General features: G+C 41.9%; 1 protein-coding gene and 1 non-coding gene across 23 annotated transcripts in view; one reads left to right on the top strand and one right to left on the bottom strand.

Moving 5' to 3' along the window:
- Nvl (nuclear VCP-like) overlaps positions 1 to 20,248 on the top strand; it is a 52,398-nt gene that overhangs the window by 4,299 nt on the left and 27,851 nt on the right. For 4 of the 22 annotated variants that reach the window (XR_015635144.1, XM_087580376.1, XM_087580365.1 and 1 more), the window contains 9 exons: positions 2,367 to 2,419; positions 2,508 to 2,604; positions 5,032 to 5,089; positions 6,303 to 6,497; positions 11,224 to 11,356; positions 11,522 to 11,598; positions 12,333 to 12,467; positions 14,200 to 14,301; positions 18,945 to 19,062. Coding sequence is in view for 21 of the 22 variants with exons in the window: in XM_087580365.1 (XP_087436491.1) it covers positions 2,367 to 2,419; positions 2,508 to 2,604; positions 5,032 to 5,089; positions 6,303 to 6,497; positions 11,224 to 11,356; positions 11,522 to 11,598; positions 12,333 to 12,467; positions 14,200 to 14,301; positions 18,945 to 19,062 (968 nt within the window). In the remaining variant the exon portion in view is untranslated. Of the gene's footprint in view, positions 1 to 2,366; positions 2,420 to 2,507; positions 2,605 to 5,031; positions 5,090 to 6,224; positions 6,498 to 11,223; positions 11,357 to 11,521; positions 11,599 to 12,332; positions 12,468 to 14,199; positions 14,302 to 18,944; positions 19,063 to 20,248 lie in introns of all 22 variants that reach the window. The other 18 variants (NM_001105980.1, XM_087580369.1, XM_087580366.1 and 15 more) reach the window with 9 other exon arrangements.
- On the bottom strand, positions 4,014 to 4,119 carry LOC120096457 (U6 spliceosomal RNA). Its single transcript, XR_015636452.1, has one exon. It is a non-coding gene; the product is annotated as a U6 spliceosomal RNA (small nuclear RNA).

The following is a 20,248-nucleotide window of genomic DNA, read 5'->3' as shown; positions in this document are numbered from 1 at the left end:
CATGGGTTTCAGAGATCAGATTCAGGTGGTTGGGCTTACATGGCAAACAGCTGTATCTGCTGCACCATCTCACTGCCTTCTGTTTGTTATACTTGTCACTGTTTTATGTTTTATTTAGTCATTTCTAGTTCATCTTTTCTTTGTAAGGCAAGGTCTTCAAACTCAGTTCTCCTGCCTCAGCTTCCAGACTGCAGGGATTGCAGGTGTGTTCTGTCAGGCTTGACTGAGTTAACTAAGCACACTCTAGGAAAGAACTATTCTTGGGCTGGTAATGTCGTTTAGTTGGGGAAGTGATTGTTCAGGATAAACAAAGCCCTAGGTCCTCTCTACAACATCCCAGCTATAAAAAAAGATGAGGCTGATGGTGAATGCCCCTAATTCCAGTGTCCAGGGGCTGACAGCAGGAATTCAGGTTGATAGCAAGTCAGAGGCCAATCTTGGCTGAATAAGCTTGCCTTTTAAGAGAGGTAGGGGAGTGACTCGGAGTGTGACTTCACGCTGGTGGGCCTTGCCAGCTGTAAATTATTCTTACCTTTACTTACTTGTCTTGAATGTTGTGTTTTTTTCCACTTGAGTATGACTGCTTAATAATGGTGTCACAGCTTCATGGTCTCCATTTAAAATAACTAAGTACCTGTTTTGTTTTTTTTTTCTCTGTGTCCATGTTCACATGTGTTGTCTGCACACATCTTGGCACTCCTCTGCCTTGTTTGAGTCGAGCTTTTTTTTTGGTTTATTTGTCTTGTGTCAGCCCCCCCCCCCACGTCTTATCCTATCCCATACTGTGTCTATCCCACCCCCAGCACCCCCAAACACATACACACACACACACACACACACACACACACAGTTTCTCTGTGTAGTTCTTACTGTCCTGGAACACTCTGTAGATCAGGCTGTCCTCAAACTCAGCCATCTGCCATCTGCCCTCTGCCTCCTGAGTGATAGGATTAAAAGTGTACACCACCACATGTGGCCTTGGTTTTGTCTTTTAAGGGTATCTTATGTGTTTATGTGTACTTGTGTATATTTAGTGCATGTCTTTGTACTACATGTGTGATGTCAGATCTCCTGGAACTGGATAGATAGTTGTGAACTGCCATTTGGATGCTAGAATTTGAACCCAGGCCCTGTGGAAGAGCAGACAGTGCTGTCAACCTGAGGCATCTTTCCAACACTACCTGGCCTGCCAGTTTCTGGGAATTCAGTCACTACTTTGTCTCCGTGTATCTGTCTTTGAGAGTCTGACTCAGGTCCTCACACTTGTACAGCAAGCACTCTTACCTACTGAGCCATCTTCTTAGTCCCAAGTATCTTATCTTTAGCATACAAATAAACGTTTAAACTTGAATTTAATAATGAAGAAATGTGAGCTAAATCTAGATAAGGAATATTTAAGAAATTAGCTGACCCATTTTCTTCTAAAATATCAGTTTCAGCTGGACCTAGTGGCCTATACTTATAATCTCAGTACTTCCTTGGAATCTTGAGATTGAGTCTAGCCTTGTTGTAAGACCCCATAGTAGCTCAGGAGCGCAACCCACAGAGCACAGATTGACAATGTGACCACTGCAATAGCAAGAGGGTATAAGGTTTTTAATCCATGTACGTGGGGTTGCTCATCCATGCAGGGAGAGGCAACCCCAAACCTAAAAAGCACACAACTTTTATTCCTTACAGAGGGCAGACTTCAGCAACAGGGTTAGCTGGCCTTTTCTTATTGGTGGTGCACAGGACAAAGGATCTGGTCAGGTATTGGCTGGCCTGCTCAATGGGCTGTTCTTGGCTCAGTTAGTCACTTTCCTCATCCAGCCCTGTACCTGGCCTTGGAGAATCACTGGGAAAGGGTTAAGTTGGCATGTCCCTTAGAGGGGGCATGAACTGGGTGGTCCGGCAGGGTCAGGATGACATCTTGCCGTTGTTCTTGGAATCTACCTCAGGGAGGGATAGAGGAAACAGTTGTTTTTGTTTTGGCTAGTTTCCATTAAGCCTGGTCACTCTGACCAAGGTCTCACCAAGACCTTTCTCCTGTATTACCAGAACTTCGTTCTTACAGCTTTGTTTCTTGCATCTATGAAACTTATTTCTTCAGCCTGAACTACTAAGCACCATTGTCTCAAATATCGAAAACAAAACAAAAAAAGTCAGTGTAATTGGACTGTAGAACCAGTTAATCCCAGCATTCTGGAAGCAGATGGATTCCTTAGCAAAGACAAAACCAGCCAGTGTTAGAAGACCCTGTCTTGAGTCTGAGACAAAGTGCCCCATTTTGGTCTCAGAGTAGCACATGACAGTTTGCCAATATAACTAATAATATTTAGTGAAAAAATATTTGTAAAAACTGCTAAAATTTTTTCTTTCCCCAGTGTAGATTATGGTCGAAGAAAAAGAAATGCTTTTAGAATCCAGGTGGAAAAAGGTGAGTCTTTCACTGTTTGAGCATAATTGTCAACAGACAGAGAAACAATTATTTTAACTCTTGGCATGGTATTGTTTCCTTGTTTCAGTGTTTAACATAATTAGTAGTGAGAAAGAACATAAGAATCTTAAAGAACTAGAAGATGGACATCTGGCAAAAAGAGCAAGACAAGATGAAGATGATGAGTAAGTATTGCAGAGTGCCGCTCCTGAGGTCTCACGCACGCACACTCACGCACACTCACGAACACTCAGAGAGGTCGGTGGTTCTTCTTGGCCAGCTGTGCAGCTGTGCTGAGCATTTCTTGCCTTACATTGTTTCCTCCATGTTGATGGCTCTGTATTCCCTAAAGCATTTTGACTGTGCCGTCAGTAACTTGAGTGGTCATTTCTGTTTCACAAACCCCATCGGGCATGTGAGGAAGTGAGTGAAGATGTCAGTCTTTTTTTTTTTTTTTTTTTTTTTTCTTTTTTTTCTTTTTTTTCGGAGTTGGGGACCGAACCCAGGGCCTTGCGCTTGCTAGGCAAGCGCTCTACCACTGAGCTAAATCCCCAACCCCGAAGATGTCAGTCTTTCTCGCTCCTCCTTAGGTCCCTTAGTATGGTGTAGAGCTTTACTGTGAGCTTTATGTCATGTGGTGCTGACCTTCTGTGCTGTGTTGTGTTGCCAAATGCAGTTGTCTCACCTTTCTCATCCTTTGCTTTTATATGATACCATGTATATTAAATGTTTAAATATGTTATGGTGAAACACTCGTGTTAAGTGAAAACATGGGGCTGGAGAGATGGCTCAGTGGTTAAGAGCACTGGCTGCTCTTCCAGAGGTCCTGAGTTCAATTCCCAGCAACCACATGGTGGCTCACAACCACCTGTAATGAAATCTGATGCCCTCTTCTGCTGTGTCTGAAGAACAGTGTACGTATATACACAAAATAAATAAATCTTTAAAAAAAGAAAAAAGAGAAGAAAACATTTCTAGAGCTGGAGTGATAGCTCAGTCCTTCCAGAGGAAGCAGATTTGATCCCAGAACTTACATGGGGCCTTCAGCTGTCTGTAACTTTAGTTCCAAGGTATCCACACCCACATGGCCTCTTGGTACTCCGCACACACATGGTACTCATGCATGCATTTAGGCAGAACACATATACACTTTAAAAAACCACAAAATATTCAGTGAGATATTCCTTTTTATTTGGTAGGTAAGAAAGCTGACACTTAGAGGCATTAAGCACAGGTTCTAGCTGGTTAAAATGGATTCCTAGTTTAGTTTTGAGGCAGCATCTCTCTGTGTCTCACTGTGTAGTTCTGGCTATCCTTGAACTCTATGTAGATCAGGGTGGCGTCAACCTGCAGAGATCAGCCTTCCTCTGCTTTCTAAGTGCTAGGAACAAAGGCTTACACAACCATGCATGGCTGTTTAAAATAGATTTTTAAATTCTAAATTCTTTGATGATAATACCCCCTTTTTTTCTCATTTTTACTATTTGTTTTGTTTTTTAATTTAAAAAACTTTAATGCAATATATTTTGATCATGTTTTTTCCCTTCTCCAGTTTTTCCTAGATTCTCCCTACTTCTTGTTTTTTGTTTTTGTTTTTAATATGGAAAGCTTCACGAATTTGCGTGTCATCCTTGTACGGGGCCATGCTGATCTTCTCTGTATCGTTCCAGCTTTAGTGTATGTGCTGCTGAAGTGGGCACCTCCTACTTTACCACCGCTTTATGTTCCTTTTCTTCCTCCCTCCCAAACATAAAATGAAAATCAAAACAAAAAACTAATCAGACCAAAAAAAAAAAAAAAACTACAAAGAACCCTTGGAGTTCCTTTTGTGTTGTTAGCCACCTGACTAGTCCCAGACATGGGGCTTTCTCTGGAGTGTGTTAATCTACCCAGTGGCAGACCAGTGGAGAACATTTTTTTTCCAAAGGGAGAAGTGGTTTTCTCTTTCCTAGTAGTTACCCTTTGGAATTAATGGCTCTTGTTCACTTCCCCATTTTAGTGCTGGGGTTTGGTCTGGTCTTGTGCATGCTGCCACAGCCTCTGAGTGCATGTGTGCATCAGTCTGTTGTGTCTGGAAGACACTGTTTCTTTGGAGCCATCCACTGCCTCTGGCTCCTGAGTCTCTGCCTCCTCTTCTGTCTTCGTTGCTGAGTCTTGAGGGAGGATTTGCTGAAGACAGTGCGTTCGAAACTGAGTGCTCCAAAGCCTCGAAGCGCACAGATTCCCATCTCACGTAGGAAGGCGAGTCTCTGATGATGGTTGAGCAATCCACTACCTGAGGGCTTTACCTTTTTTTGTTTTAATTATTTATAGGAGTGAGTGTGCCTGTGATAGTGAATACTGTATGAGTGTGGGTCCTCAAGGAGGCAAGAAGAGGTCATCAAATACCTAGAGAGCTGGAGTTAGAGGTCATGTGATAGGAACCAAATACGCTCTTCTGTAAGAGCAGTGAGTTGTAGTAACTGTTGCGGTGTCTCTCCAGCTCTCAGACCTTGGGCTCCTAGCTAGCGTTTTACCTTAATATATTGACTTCTTGGTATAGTAATTTTTCAGGTTATTAGAGAAAGAACTTCAAAACTTTTTTTTCATTCTTTTGTCTCTCTCTTTCTGAGGTACACTGAAAGCTATTCTGATGATGATTCAAACATGGAAGATTACCCAGATCCACAGGTAAGACAAACATCCAGTGAGGCCACTTTGATTTCTTTCTTTTTTATTTATTTTATGTATGTGAATACACTGTCGCTGTCTTCAGACACACCAGAAGAGGGCATCAGATCCCATTACAAATGGTTGTGAGCCACCATGTGGTTGCTGGGAATTGAACTCAGGACCTCCCCAATTCCTTGCTGTTTAAAATATTTATTTATCTTTATTTTATGTGTATCACTATTTTACGTGCGTGTATATATGTGCAGTATGCACATCTGGTGCCTGAGGGCAGATGAGGGCATACCCTTGAACTGGGGTTGGGAGCTACCATGTGGGGCCTAGGAATTGAGCTTCAGTTTTCTGTAAGAGAAGCCAGTGTTCTTAACTGCTGAGCCATCTCCCCAGCCCCAATTTTTTTCTTACTCTTTAAGATCCTCTTTTAGGGGAAAAAAAAAGCCAAAAATAGAATAAAGGATTGTGTCTGTCTATATCAGTACATAGTTGAATGCTTCCTGTACACACCATTGATGATTTAATCTTCTTCCAGTAGTTATAAATCAGCTATATGAAGCAAATGGCCAAAGCGAAAGGCAGATTAGAATGTTAAGGGAGATAATAATAACAAACCTCAGATCAGCACTTGGGAGGCAGAAGCAGGCAGATGTCTGAGTTCTAGGCCAGCCAGTCCTGTGTAATGAGTCTCTGTTTCAAAGACAGAAAAGGAGGAATGGCCATACTTCCTGCCAGCGAGGCAGTGTTACTAATGGCAGGCCTAACTAACAGGTACATCAGAGATGCACCAGGTTACTTACAGGTAGCTTCTTAGTCTTCCTCCCGGGTAAATGAGATCCTGAGTTACTGACAAAGTGATTACAGTACTCCATTATATTTGATCCAGTGCCAGTTCATTTCCATACCTCTTTGTTTTATTTGACCACCAATTGTTGGTTGGTTTGGTTCTCTGTTAGCCAAGAGTGGTTATAGTAGTTTCCGATAGTAAGCGTTTGTTAGGGAGTTATCTAGCCGGCAACCTGTGTATTCTGAATATAAATGTTGTGAGAGAAGTTGTTTCAAGCAAAATACACAAAGCCTTTTGGTTTAGGTACTGGAGCTTTAATACTTGAGTAACTTACTGAAATCATGTTTCTGTCAGTCAGCAAATCACATGAACAGTTCCCTGCTCTCTTTGTATCGGAAAGGAAACTCTGATTCTGTTTCAACCACTCCAAAGTTGGAACAGAGAGAAGACGCCACTTCATCACCATTGCTGTCTTCTAAAACAGACTCCATGCCATTGAAGACCCCTGCCCGAGAACCTGAGGGAGGATGGTTTATTGACAAAACCCCAGGTGGACAGAAAGAAAGTCTTCCCTTGGACCTGTCAGATGACCAAAGCAACTGTAAAAAGCAGGATCCTGGGATTCAGGTATTTTTAGTGAGAGTTCCGTGTAGTTGGAGTAGAGTGCAGTCTTTTCACTGAATGTAGTATCAAGTGGGTGCTGTACTCTGTTTTTAAAGCATCACAAATACTTGGAAATACAGACAACGTCATCACTCTTGACTACTTCTGTCGTTATCACTGTAGTCCCGCATCTTTATGGCCTTCCTGTTGATAGATTTCCAAGTGTGCTCTGCATCTTGTTCCTATACTGCATTTTTCACATGTGGATACTTTTCCTGACTTGTTGGATCACTCCATTTGTGTCAGACTTGACAGGCAGTGGGACATGCCTGAGAAAGTTTAAAGACCTATTTGGCTGACTTAGTGTTGCTTCTTGCCCTGAGAGGTGTAACAGCATGGTGAAAAGAGCATTGTAGAGCAGAGCTACTCACCTCAACAAACCAGGAGGCAGTGATAAGAAGGGACCACAGTTCCAGGATTTGTTTCAGTGACATCTACCACTCTGCAGTGACCCTTTTCTGCTAGTTTGATTCACCTCCTAATAACTTAGCTATGAACTCATAAGTGGATCAGTCCATTGACGAAGCTATACCCTCACAATCCAGTTCTCACCTGGGGACCAGTCTTCCGCATATGAGCTGCGGGGTACTTCATACCCAAACCACAATACCATTCAAATACTTCAACCCTTTAGTGGCTTCATTCAGTTTCACATCAAAAGTCCGCAAAGCCCTGTATGATTTTGTTATCCTGTTTCTTGGTGTCATTTTCTACACACACACACACACACACACACACACACACACACACACACACACACACACACACTCTCTCTCTCTCTCTCTCTCTCTCTCTCTCTCTCTCTCTCTCTCTCTCTCACTGACAGCAAGTTCTTGCTACATCTACAACACTAAGCAAGCCAGCTAGTCTATCTCTGCTTGCCCCCCAACCCCGGACCCCCCAACAGGATCTTACGGCCTGAGCTTTCTAGCTAGAACACTTTCTCCAGACTCCTTTACATCCCTTTCTTGTGTAATCCTTTTAGAGACCGTTTCACACCTTGGGAAGTTGCAGTGTGGTTGGTGTGCCTGCTGCTTTCCTAGGTCTTCTCTCACCTTCATGTTCTCTTGGCCACCCAGCTTCTTGGGTTGTTTCTCTATCTCACAGCTCACTGTTTTCCTTCACTAGAGTGTGAGCTCCAGGAGAGCGAGGACTGTGTTTTGTTGAGTAATGTGTTCCTGCATGAAGTTGCCCAGCACAGTGCTGAATGTGTAGTGCGGATGAACTTGTGGACACAGTGACTTAAGAACTGTCCTCTTTAAGAACTGTCCTCGTGAAGAACTGTCCTCTTTGGGGATAGAATTAATAGATTCAGTTCTTGAAGAAGGAAACTGCTAAAACAGCAAGATAGTTTGTGTCCAGTTCAGAATAATAAATGTGGGTGCTGGAGAGATGGCTCAGCAGTTAAGAGCACTGACTGCTCTTCTAGAGGTCCTGAGTTCAAATCTCAGCAACCACATGATGACTCACAACCATCTGTAATGGGATCTGATTCCCTCTGCTGGTGTGTCTGAAGACAGCTACAGTGTACCTATATATGATAAATAAATCTTTTAAAAAAAACTTATTAAAAAAAGAAGTAAAATGTGTAGAATATACAAATACCTTTAAAGACAGTTTTGTTTTTAAAATCCTTTTAAAATTGAAGGTAGGTGTTTCCTGCAAAACTGTAATCTCTATACGTGAGATTACAGTATAGAGGCAAAGGCTTAGTGGGCTCAAGGTTACCTACTTCTGTATAACAAGTCTACAGCTGTCTTGAGCTATATGAGACCCTGTCTCAGGTTAAAAAATGGAACTTGGGAAATGGCTCAGTTAGTAAAGTGCTTATCGTGCAAGCATAGAGACCTGAGTTCAATTCCTACCATCCATATAAAAGCTTGGCACAATACCACATGTCTGTATACCCAGCGCTGGGGAATAGAGACAGGAAGGATTCTTGGGTTTGTTGGCCAGCTGATCTAACCAGATGGGCCAACTACAGGCTTATTGAGAGATCCTGTATCAGAAAATAAGGTAGGGTGAGGTTCAGTAGTTGGCACATGTCTGTCTTTAATTTCTGCCCTGAGGAGGCAGAAGCCGGTGGGTTTCTGTGAGGTCAAGGCTAACATGGCCCATGTAGAGAGTTGCCAGACAGTCAGGTCTACATAGAGAGATCCTGCCTCAAAAAATAAAGTAAAAAGGTGGGAAACAACTGAAGAAGACACTGGATGTTGACCTTTGGTCTCTACACCCATACATATACATAAGAACATGAATACAGTCCTAAACACATACATATGCAGTGTGTATAGCGTAGTATGGTATCACAAAATGAACACATTAGTTATCTCTCTTAGCTGATTATTTTAAAATAAATTCATACCCATGCAAATGAGGCTTTATACTAATGTAACCTAACTGTACATCGGGTGTCCTTTAGGGCTCTCCTGTGGTTTCATAGCACTTGGACTATGGCTAGTGCAACTAAGGAACTGACTTTTTCATTGAAATGTAAGTTCAATACTTGGTTTTTGGAAATCCTCAAAATATATTTGAAACAATTAGATGTAGGGAATCAACTTTTTCAAGTATAAAATTTGCAAAATTTAAGTATTTATTACTCCTGATAATTTTGTGTCCAAATTGGAATGTGCTTTAAGTTTTTAGTTTATTTTGGCATGTGAAGATTTAGTTAAAAGCACAAATTAAAAATTAAAAGCAGTGGTGGTAAATACCTTTAATCCCAGCACTTGGAAGTGAGGCAGCCAGATCTGTCAGAGTTCGAGGCCAACCTAGTCTACAGCTGCACAGGCTGCACAGAGAAGCCTTGTAGCTGTCTTTTCTCTCTCTCTCTCTTTTTTTTTTTTTTTGGCTACTTCGTGGGTTCTTCTTTCTTCCACCCTTTCAATCTCCTAACACTAGATAGAAGGAAAAGGGATAGAAAGGAAAGGGGGCTTTATCATTAGACTGTTTTTTGCAGATTAGGGGCAGCTGTTTCTTGGGGCAAGTCTGATCTTTGCTATCAGGATACTTAATTTCTTCTTTGCACAGAACTACTTAACACACCACAACCAACAGCAAACAGCCAGCAACCCCAGCGCCTCTCAGGGGCCCCAGGATTTATATGATCTCTGGAAAGTACCCAGAATTCCAAATGTCACACTATCTCAAACACTGCTGCTGGCAGAACCACACCCCTGTTAGAGCATGAGGCAAGTCATAGTCAGCTGCTCTGGACAAACTGAGGCAGTCCAGTGTTCCACACCTAGCATTAAAACAAAAACAGATTGCCGTAATATTTCTGTTCTTCAAAGAAAACAAAAATCCAAAATTGTCAGCTACAACCTTGTCTCAAAAAAAAAAAATCTTATTAGCACCTTGTTTGTAGACACGCTGCTGGTTGCCTTGGAACTTGTCCTGTAGACTAAGCTCCTGGCCTTATATTTGAGGCAGTCCTACTTCTGCCTCCTGATGAGCTGAGATCATACCTCTGCTCATTAGCAACTTTATTTATTAACTGTGTTGAAAGGAGAGTGTTTGGGATGTGTTAATTAAAATATATTTATTTGTTGATGACTGTGGCTCAGTGGTTCATTTAGTGCTTAGAATATATAAGGCTCTGGTTCAGCAGTTCACACCCAAGCAAAGAGATTATACAAGGCATTTTTATTCTCTGCACTTCAGTGTGTATATTACTAGTGTGCAGTGGGGTGTACATATTAAAATATATTTAGAATATATAAAATACCCATGGCCTGTGATGTATTTCCCCTGAATAGTGCTGCTATAATTAGTTTCTAAGCGCCAAGGCTTGATTTGGCAAATTCTTTACTAAGTGCGTGAGTGCAAGCATGTTCCATTTGCAAATGCATGTGTGGGTACCATGCCAGAGATCAATGTCATGTCTTTCTCAATTGCTCTCTGCTTTTTTTTTGAGAAAGAAAAGTCAGCTGGTCAGTGGTGACTCATGCATGAGTTTCAAGGCTACCCTGGTTTCAGAGTGAATTACAGGATAGCCAGGGCTGCCCAGAGAAGCCCTGTAAGAACAACCGCGGCAGCAGCAGCAGAATAAACCTAAAACACATGGAGAAAGGGATGTCTGGGATCTCAAAATATCTCACTATGTGGGGTTTTCTGCGCCCGCCGTGCTGGCTGACCAGCACGCTGTAGGACCCCTCTCTTCACACTGGCATACAGACCCGCCCCATGGCACACAGCCTTTACATGTGGGTGGGGAGGGTCTGAATTCAGACCTCATAATGCTGTGATACCTTACAGACTGAGCCCTATTTGTTTTAATTTTGGGTTTTGAAATAGGGTCTTTTGTAGCATAATCTAACTTTGAAATTGTCATGTAGCTAAAATGCCCTTAACTTCTGATTGTTCTGTTTTAACTCCAAAGTGTTGGGGTTACAGGTTTTCCTTTTACATTATTAGTGGGCCATTCCCACTTTGCTTTAAGCTGTAAGGATTCAAGTATCAAGAGCATCACAACTGGTAAGAACCTGATGTTTGTGTGCCCTGAGTCTCTTAGACGAGATTGACTGCTAGAGCTGAGGAAGAAGTTCTCAGACAACTGAAGCTTCAGGTTTCTAAGGAAGGCAGCTTCCTTGAGAAGGAGACTGACCAGTGAGCAGGGCTATAGCACAGCTGGATGGAGCTGCCTTTGAAAACCCTCTGCTAGCACTGTTTTGTATTTTCTCCCCAGAATTTAAAAGATTCTTCTCTTCTGGAAAGTGACAAGAAAAGGAAAAGTAGGGCAAAAGGCAAAGGAAACAAAAGAAAGACAGAGGGTCTTCAAGAAGCGGATGGAGAGATAGAAGCTATTCTGCAAAAGAGAGGTGAGCTGTGGGTAGCAGACGCGTGTTTGCTTCGAGAGCAGGGTCACTATTTTGAGTTGTTTTGTCTGAGAAGTCTGTGCGTTGAAAAACTTGTTTTACCTGATGGTGTTTTAGTTCTGTGTTTGCATGGAAACACTAATCTTTTTACCTCTTGTTCTTTAACAGCTAAAGCGAAGAGTACAGAGTTGCAGATTTCCAGTGTGAAGTTTGAAGATGTCGGAGGCAATGATGCGACATTAAAAGTTAGTGCCAGCTCATTCCACGGAATGCATATATTGTTAAACATTTACACTAGCAAAGCAAATATTCTGTCTATAGGTGCTCTGCTTGCATGTATGTTTGTGTGCCCGTTGCCTGCTACCCTCAGAGGTTAAAAAGGGTTGTTAGGTTCCCTGGAATTGGTCTTAGCAGATGGTTGTGAGCCACCATGTAGATGTTAGGAAATGAACCCAGATTCTCTGCAAGAGCAGCCAGTCCTCTGCACCCCTGGGCCACTCTCCAGTCCTCTGGTTTTTAATGTGAAGAAAGTATAGGAAAAAAGAGTGGGGAGATGAGGGGAGCAAACCTGACCTTTACGGTATCGAGGGAAAAATGAAGCTTCCTGTCTTCACACCTTTAGTTCCAGTGTATTCAAAGTACGTGCTTGTAAGTTACAGTGTTCTGATGGTACTAACCATAATGACGTTCACAATGACCATGGCAGCTTCCTCGTGTCTTCTCTTACAGTTGCATGTTACTTTTTGTAGTATTTTATGAGAGATATTTTTGTAGCTTAGGAAAGAAGCATGGCGATGTCACAGAAGTTGTTTACATAGTATACAACGCTAGGGTTCATCTCAAGTCGAAGCCTAAGCCTGTCAGTCTCTGTCTAGGTCTAGTATATTTTGGTGTTCCAAAAAGTAGGGGCATTTCATTCTACTTTGACTCTTTGTTTCTTGGTCTGAGGAAGACATCTTTTCTGCTTATTCCTTGACAGGAAGTCTGCAAGATGCTGATTCACATGCGTCATCCAGAGGTGTACCAGCACCTTGGTGTCGTGCCCCCTCGTGGAGTTCTTCTGCATGGACCACCAGGCTGTGGGAAGACATTACTTGCACATGCGATAGCAGGGGTGAGACTAGTTGCTGCTGCATTTTTATTTGTTTGTTTGTTTGTTTTTCTCTTTGGTCTGTATCAATTAGACCTAGTCTCTTTAGGAAGCAAATTTAATCAGTAAGAGATTGCCTCTTCCTCTCTTCCTCCCCCATCATCTTCCTCATTATCTTTGTATTTTGAGACAGGGTTTCTGTTTGAACCTATATCACACTTGATTTTGCTAGACCTGCTATCTAGCAAACTCCAGGGGCCATCCTTCACCCTGCCCAGACTAGGGCTACAGATGTGGAGCTCACTGCTTGCTTTTACATCAGTCCCGTAGTTGGGCCCTCACATGGCCAAGCTCATTGTACAGACTGAGCCATTCCAGCCCCAACTTTCCTCCATTCACCTTCTCATGCTGCTGCTTGTGCTGCCTTTGTTCTGTTGTTTAATGAATTGCAGTTATTTTGTCTGTGACAAAAATTGGGTGGAAAGCAAAACAGCTTAACTGTAGAAATAAACATTTAGTTTACATTGCAGTTACTTCTCTTTTATCCTGGTCATTCTTTCTTTCTTTTTTTTTTTTTTAAGATTTATTCATTTATTGTATATAAGTACACTGTAGCTGTCTTTAGACACACCAGAAGAGGGCATCGGATCTCTTTACAGATGGTTGTGAGCCACCATGTGGTTGCTGGGAATTGAACTCAGGACCTCTGGAAGAGCAGTCAGTGCTCTTAACCACTGAGCCATCTCTCCAGCCCTTGATTCGTCTTTTTAAAAATAAATTTGTTTTATGATCACTACATAACAGTCCATAAAGGCAACATTTGCATTTTAGGTTTCTTTTAAAGACACAGTCTCAGACTGTTTGCCCAGCCAGCCTTGAACTCAAAGCTTTATTCTCTAAAGTGCTGATATTGCAGGTGTAAGCCACTACAATTGGTGACTAAATCCATACATGTTTGTATATTTGTTTGAGGCAGGGTTACTCTGTAACTCTGGCTGTCATCAAACTCAGTCTTTAGACTATGCTAGCCTCAGACTCAGATCCGCCTGCCTCTGCCTCCCGAGTGTGGAGAGGGATCAAAGTTGTGCACCACTACTACTCAGCTGATTTTCTTTGCTTTTTTTTTTTTTTTTTTTTGGAGACCGAACCCAGGGCCTTGTGCTTCCTAGGTAAGCGCTCTACCACTGAGCTAAATCCCCAGCCCCTTTTCTTTGCTTTTTAAAAAAGATTATTATATTTGTGAGTATTTTGCCTTCGTGTATGTCTATGTGCCATGTGCATGTCTGGTGTCCACTGAGTCAGAAGAGAGCATGGATTCCCTGGCGCAGACGTTGTGGACCATCCTAAGCTTCTGCATAGGTGCTTCTTAGCTGCTAAGCCATCTCTCCATACTATGAGTAGTGTTTGTCATTGGGCTCACGTACAGAGATGAAATTTCTTAGGAAATTGTAGAGGCCAGAAAGATGGCTCAGTGGGTACAGTTGCTTCCCACCGTGCTTGGTGACCCGCTGTTGAAAAAGGAAACAGACAAGGTGGAAGGAGAGAACCAACTTCTGTTGCCCTCTGACCTCCGTGTGTAAACAGTGGCACAAACATTCCTGCACACATACATGAATGGATGCACAGTAAATAATAAATGTTTTTTAAAAACTTTAAAAAGAGCCTCCCTAATTTTGGTGGGAGGATTGGGTAGGAAGGGTGCGGGGCAGGTACGTCTCATGTAGCCTTTGTCTGTTCTGTTCTGTTCTGTGCACAGGAGCTTGACTTGCCGATTCTGAAAGTGGCTGCCCCAGAGATCGTGTCGGGAGTGTCTGGAGAGTCTGAGCAAAAGCTCAGGGATTTATTTGACCAGGCCGTGGTGAGTCAGCCATTGCTTATGCCAGCTTGTCACCCGCTGCAAGCTTTCAGTAGAGTCTGCTTTTCTGATGTAGAGTTCTTTATCCTGCTCACTGACCTTCCTTTTGTAAAAATGCTAAGTGCTACAAACTCAAAGTGAAGTTAATGGTGTAGACTCTTGGCCATGTAATGATTCGTGTGAAATCAAATGTACAGGTGACGGGCATGTACTGGCAAGCTGTGGGCTGCTGCCCCAGAGTTAAGAGGTCAGAACATACTGCCCTGAAGATACTTCATTTACTTGGTTTCTGCAGCTTAGGTCTGACTGAACAACTTGCAAACACCATAAGAATTATTATACTTAGGATTATGCAAGCACTGTAAGACTCAGGATAAATGCTGTTTATATGATTAGAGGGGTGAAAGTAAAATTCTCTTACCGGAGAGAGAGCAATTATACCTGACTGTAGGTTCTGTTACAAAATTTATAAAAAAAATTTAACTGGATTTTTTTAAAGGTTTATTTATTTATTATTTATTTATTTTATATGAGTACACTGTAGCTGTCTTCAGACATATCAGAAGAGGGCATTGGATCCTATTACAGATGGTTGTGAGCCACCATGTGGTTGCTGGGAATTGAACTCAGGACCTCTGGAAGAGCGGTCAGTGCTCTTAACCACTGAGCCATCTCTCCAGCCCTTAACTGGATATTTGGATCCAATTAAAATTATATCTTCAGCAGAGTATGGTGGTTAAATGTCTAACTTCTCATTGAGAAAGTTGAGGACCAGTTAAATGTCGGCACATAACGTGATCAGAAGAAACTTTTCCCTTCTATTTCTTAACAGTAACCTGGGATGATAAAATACCCAGTTCTCATAGGGTCACTGAGCATTTAAATCAGAAGATTCATTTTTTTTTTTCAGATGGTATGCTGCTATGTCGTCTAGTCTGCCTTAAATTCCTGACAACCAACCTTCTAACCTCACTCTTTCAAGTGTCGTGATTATAGGTATATGTCACCATGCCCAGTTGAAGGAATTACTTTAAAACCTTCAACATGGGAGCTGGAGAGATGGCTCAGTGGTTAAGAGCACCCGACTGCTCTTTCAGAGGTCATGAGTTCAATTCCCAGCAACCACATGGTGGCTCACAACCATCTGTAAAGAGATCCGATGCCCTCTTCTGGTGTATCTGAAGACAGCTACAGTGTAATCTTTAAAAAAAAAAAAAACTTTTAAAACCTTCAACATTGTGTCTAGTATATAGCAAGAATCCTGTTAATCATGATGTTTGCACCTGAGCAGACACGAATCATCACTGTGACTAAAACTAAAAAGCGATGAAAAGTTTTTGTGTCACATTTCCTTCCTTCCTTACTCCTTTCAGACAGGGCTTTATGTAACCTCGTCTGGACTCAAACTCCTCGTGTCACTGAGGATGACTTTGAACTGCTGATCCTCCTTTTCTACCCAAGTGTTGAAATTGCAGTTGTGTACCACCACACTGGGTTTAATTTTATGTCTTTATTTGCATCTAAAGCATATAATTGCTCATAAGCCTAACCATTGTAACTACCTGAAGCTGAAATGTATTTTAGCAGCAATATTAATGTAAGTAACTATACACATATAATATAAATTATAAGAGCATTGATTAAGTTTTGAAAGAAAGTCTCTGTTTAGCCATTGCTAGTCTAGAACACACTGTGGATCAGTCTGGCCTGAAGCTTATGAGTCTGCATGCTATGCTGTGTTGTGTCACTGTGCCCAGCAAGAAGAGTACTTTTGGGGTTGGGGATTTAGCTCAGTGGTAGAGCGCTTGCCTAGGAAGCGCAAGGCCCTGGGTTCGGTCCCCAGCTCCGAAAAAAAGAACCAAAAAAAAAAAAAAAAAAAAAAAAAGAAGAGTACTTTTAAGATGGGGAGAAGTAGAGGCCAGCTAGCATCTAGGTTTGTTATATACGCTGACAGTGAAAGGCACGGATGGTACCGGGACGGTTGAGAGACGGATGTAAGTGGTACAGATAGTTACCGTGTCTTAGTTACTCTTCTCTGGCTGTGAGAGGACATCATGACCAAGGCAGCTTACAGAAAACAGGTTACTTGGGGCTTAAAATTTCAGAGGGTTAGAGTTCATGCCCGTCATGCAGCAGGTAGATGAGCCTGGCTCTGGAGCCAGAGCCAAGAGCTTCATCTTAGTCTGCAAGCATGAGGTAGAGAGAGCTAACAATGACTCAGGCTTTTGATACTTGAGAATTTGCCACAGTTGACACACCTCCTCTAATACGGCCTTAATACTTAACACTTCCTAATCCTCCAACAGTTCCACCAACAGGGCGCCAAGCACTCACATGTATGCGCCTGAGTGTGTTTGTGGGGGGTTGGGTGCGGGGACACCACTGTGGAAATGTTTGTATCCATGGTAAACACAGTGGCAAACATGGATGCAAAGAAAAGTGGCATATTTATGTCATGAGTTCGTGTCACATCTCCCTGTAATGCAGTACTGAGTAACAACAGTGCCTGATGCAGGTGTGGGTAAGCACGTGGTTTTACACCTGCGTTTTCTGCCACTCACTCCCTAGTCCAAGTGGACGAGGGGACCGTGTCAGCAAGGTAGATGTTTCTATAGGTACCCGTCCCTTTGCTAAGTTCTGATTGTCATCGCTTACTCTTTCCCACTGAGTTTTCTAGGTCACTGACAGAAAATAATGGGGTTATTTCTGAGACCATTGCTCTGCACTTTTAATTTTGTGACTGACCTAGCAGTCATAGGTGTTCTTTGCAAGCATTGTCATTAGGAAGATCGGCAGAGAAAGATGGTAGTGCTGGGCCAAGTATCTGTTACTTGGTGGCATTTTGAACTGACTGTGCACAATAAATGTCACTATTTTGACTGTGGAGTAACTAAGAAAGATTGAGAGTGTAAGCCTAGGTTTTTGTTTTTTACTTTATCGTGTGTGTGTGTGTGTGTGTCTGTCTGTCTGTCTGTCTGTCTGTCTGTCTGTCTGTGTCTGTGTCTGTGTCTATGTCTGTGTGTGTCTCCCCATGCATGCTCATGCAAGCATATTAGCCTCTTCGTTGCCATTTGTTAATTTGAGTTAGAGTCTCAGTCTGTATTCCAGGTTGCCCTTAAACTCCTAGTAATCCTCCTGCCTTAGTGCTGGAATTGCCAGCACAAACTACTATTTTGCCCATTTTATCCATTTTAAGGAGTACCATTCAGTAGCATTAAATACTTTTAAAAAAATTTACTGCATTTATTTATGATGTGTGTGAGGAGAGGTAAACACATGTGTATGTAGAAGTTGGGAGTACAACTTCTGGGAATCTGTTCTCTCCTACCACATGGACAGCAGGGATCACACTCTGGTCATCCTGAGTAGCAAGCACCCTCCTTACCCGCCGAGACATCTCAACAGCCCTACACTTACCACCACCCACCTCTAGGCCTCTTGCATCTTCTCCAGATGAACTCTGTAGCTGACAGACAGGAATTCTCCATTCCACCCTCCTCCGGTCACTAGCAACCGTTATTCTCTATGACTCAGTGAGCTTAACTATAAGTAGCTAATTAATCTTTAGTTTTGTTTTTTTTTTAACATATTCTGTCTAAACTCTAGTGTGTAGTTTATTTTTACATTAAAAGAGTCTGGAGACTGGAGAGAGAATTCGGGGTCAGGGGCGTCTATTGCTCTCGGGGAGCCCTAGGTGTGGATCCAGCATCCACTCAATTGTCACAACCGTCTTTAGCTCCAGTTCTGGGGCACACATAATTTTCTCTCCTTTGCTAGTACCAGGTGTCCACTTTGTGCAAACACATAGACAAAACACTCAAACACTTTAAAATTTTTTTAAATAACATGAATTTTTAAAACCTGATACAACAGAAAAACACCCACAAAGATCCGATTATGTGTTAACTAATACAGTGAAACTTGTGTGCGTGCGCGTGCGCACACACACACACACAAGTCACTGCTAGTTTCAGTATAAAATAAGGGAACAGTTGTGGAAGTGGGTGGTGGTGATTACACAGTAGTGTAAAACGTGGAATGGCGCTGAATTATACTTAAAACCGGACAAAATGGTAAGTTTTGTAGAGATTTTAAAAAACAAAATGCAAAAAAACTTGTGGTGCTTAAGATCTCCTTACAGCTGAATGAAATATTTAGACGATTTTGTGTTAAAGAAAAACTTTTCTATTTGAGCATACTTGGGTTTTTCTAGTTTGACACTTTTTCATTTGGTGTTGTGAAGGGTGATCTTGTCTTGTCAGTCTGATCTGGAACTAGAAATGCCTAGGATACCCTTGAAGTCAGCGATCTCTCCAAGGCCAGAATTCTTAGTGTGTGCTACTGTGCTGAGTTGAGAACTTTTAAATTTACTGCTTATTTTCTGTGCATGCAAATATGTCTAACTACAGGACAACTTCAGAAGATTATTTCGTGAACCACAATCAATTCTGTTTAAGGATCTGGTTCTCGGATAACAATCAGAGGCATTATTGTGAACTGCCACGTTCATGGTTATTCTTTTGGTGACTAAACCTTTTAGTTTTAAAAATAAAGAGAATACATAAATGTTATACACCAATATAGGGAATTTATTGTATAGTTTTTTTAATATTTCAATAACATTGTTTTGGTATTTTTATTTCTAGTCAAACGCACCATGTATTGTGTTCATTGATGAAATTGATGCAATCACCCCCAAAAGAGAAGTTGCTTCAAAAGATATGGAACGAAGGATCGTGGCCCAGCTTCTAACCTGCATGGACGGTAACTAATGATCTCATTTTAACATAATGTAGTTCTTAGAATGAGCCGTGTGCGTGTGTGTGTGTGTGTGTGTGTGCGCGCGCGCGTGCGCGCGCGTGAGAGAGCAAGCCACTTAAACAGTGACTCTCATGAAATAGGATCGTTCTGTAAAAGATTTTCCATCCGTTTCAAATTGTATTGAACTGTAGGTATGTATGTATGTATGTATGTGGGTGTACCTGTGTGTGAGTGTATACATGTGTATGTGGGAAGGGAGGCCAGAGATCAATCTCAGATAGCATTCTTTAGAAGCCACCCTTAATCGAATTGATTTGGTGCTTACATACTAAATAGGCTAGGCTAGCTGAGCAGTGAACCCCAGGGATCTGCCTGTCTGCACTTCCCCAGCACTGGGCTTACAAATCTGCCATGCTGAATGCATTGTTTGTTTGTTTGTTTGTTTGTTTGTTTTTTAATGTGGGTTCTGGGATTAAAACTCAGGACCTCACACTTGCATATCAAGCACTTTTCTACCTGAGCTGTGTCCCTACTCTGTAGTAATTAAATGTGTGTACTCATATTTGCTTTTGCTGTGTATGTTTTTCAGGGTTGCATAGTACCTACTGATGACCTTTAAGGATATGTTTGTGTAAGAAATGTTGACATTTTAGTGCATTTATATTTACCTTTTAAGAAAATATTTTTACTTGTGCCTAGTTGATGCCTTTTATCCCAGCACTCAGGAGGCAGAAGTAGACAGATCTCTGTGAGTTCAAGTCTAGCCTGATCTACATAGTGAACTCCAGGCCAGCCAGAGCTATAAAATGAATCCCTGTCTCTATCTCCCTTCCACAAAAAAGTTATTTTAAGTATATATGTGTGTGTGTGAATACAGGGCCTTCAAAGACCCTCATGTTTACAGGTCATTTTGAGCCTTTAGGCCTAGGTATTTGAAACCAAAGAAGGGTCCTCTGTACTAATAATATGAGCTCTTAACTGCTGGGTTACTTCTTTTTCACTGTTAATGATATTTTTTAAATTTACTATGCAAATTTAACACTTAGCATTTCCATTATATGGAAACAATCCTACCAGTAGAGTTTGAGGCCAGCCAGAATATGTCATGGAAACCAAAAACAGCAACAACAACGGGGGGGGGGGGGGAGACAGAGAGAAAGACACACACACACACACACACACACACACA

This window comes from Rattus norvegicus, chromosome 13 (genome assembly GCF_021556685.1).
Source record: "Rattus norvegicus strain SHRSP/BbbUtx chromosome 13, alternate assembly SHRSP_T2T, whole genome shotgun sequence".
NCBI lineage: Eukaryota > Metazoa > Chordata > Mammalia > Rodentia > Muridae > Rattus > Rattus norvegicus.
This window is presented reverse-complemented; position numbering and strand designations above follow the sequence as displayed.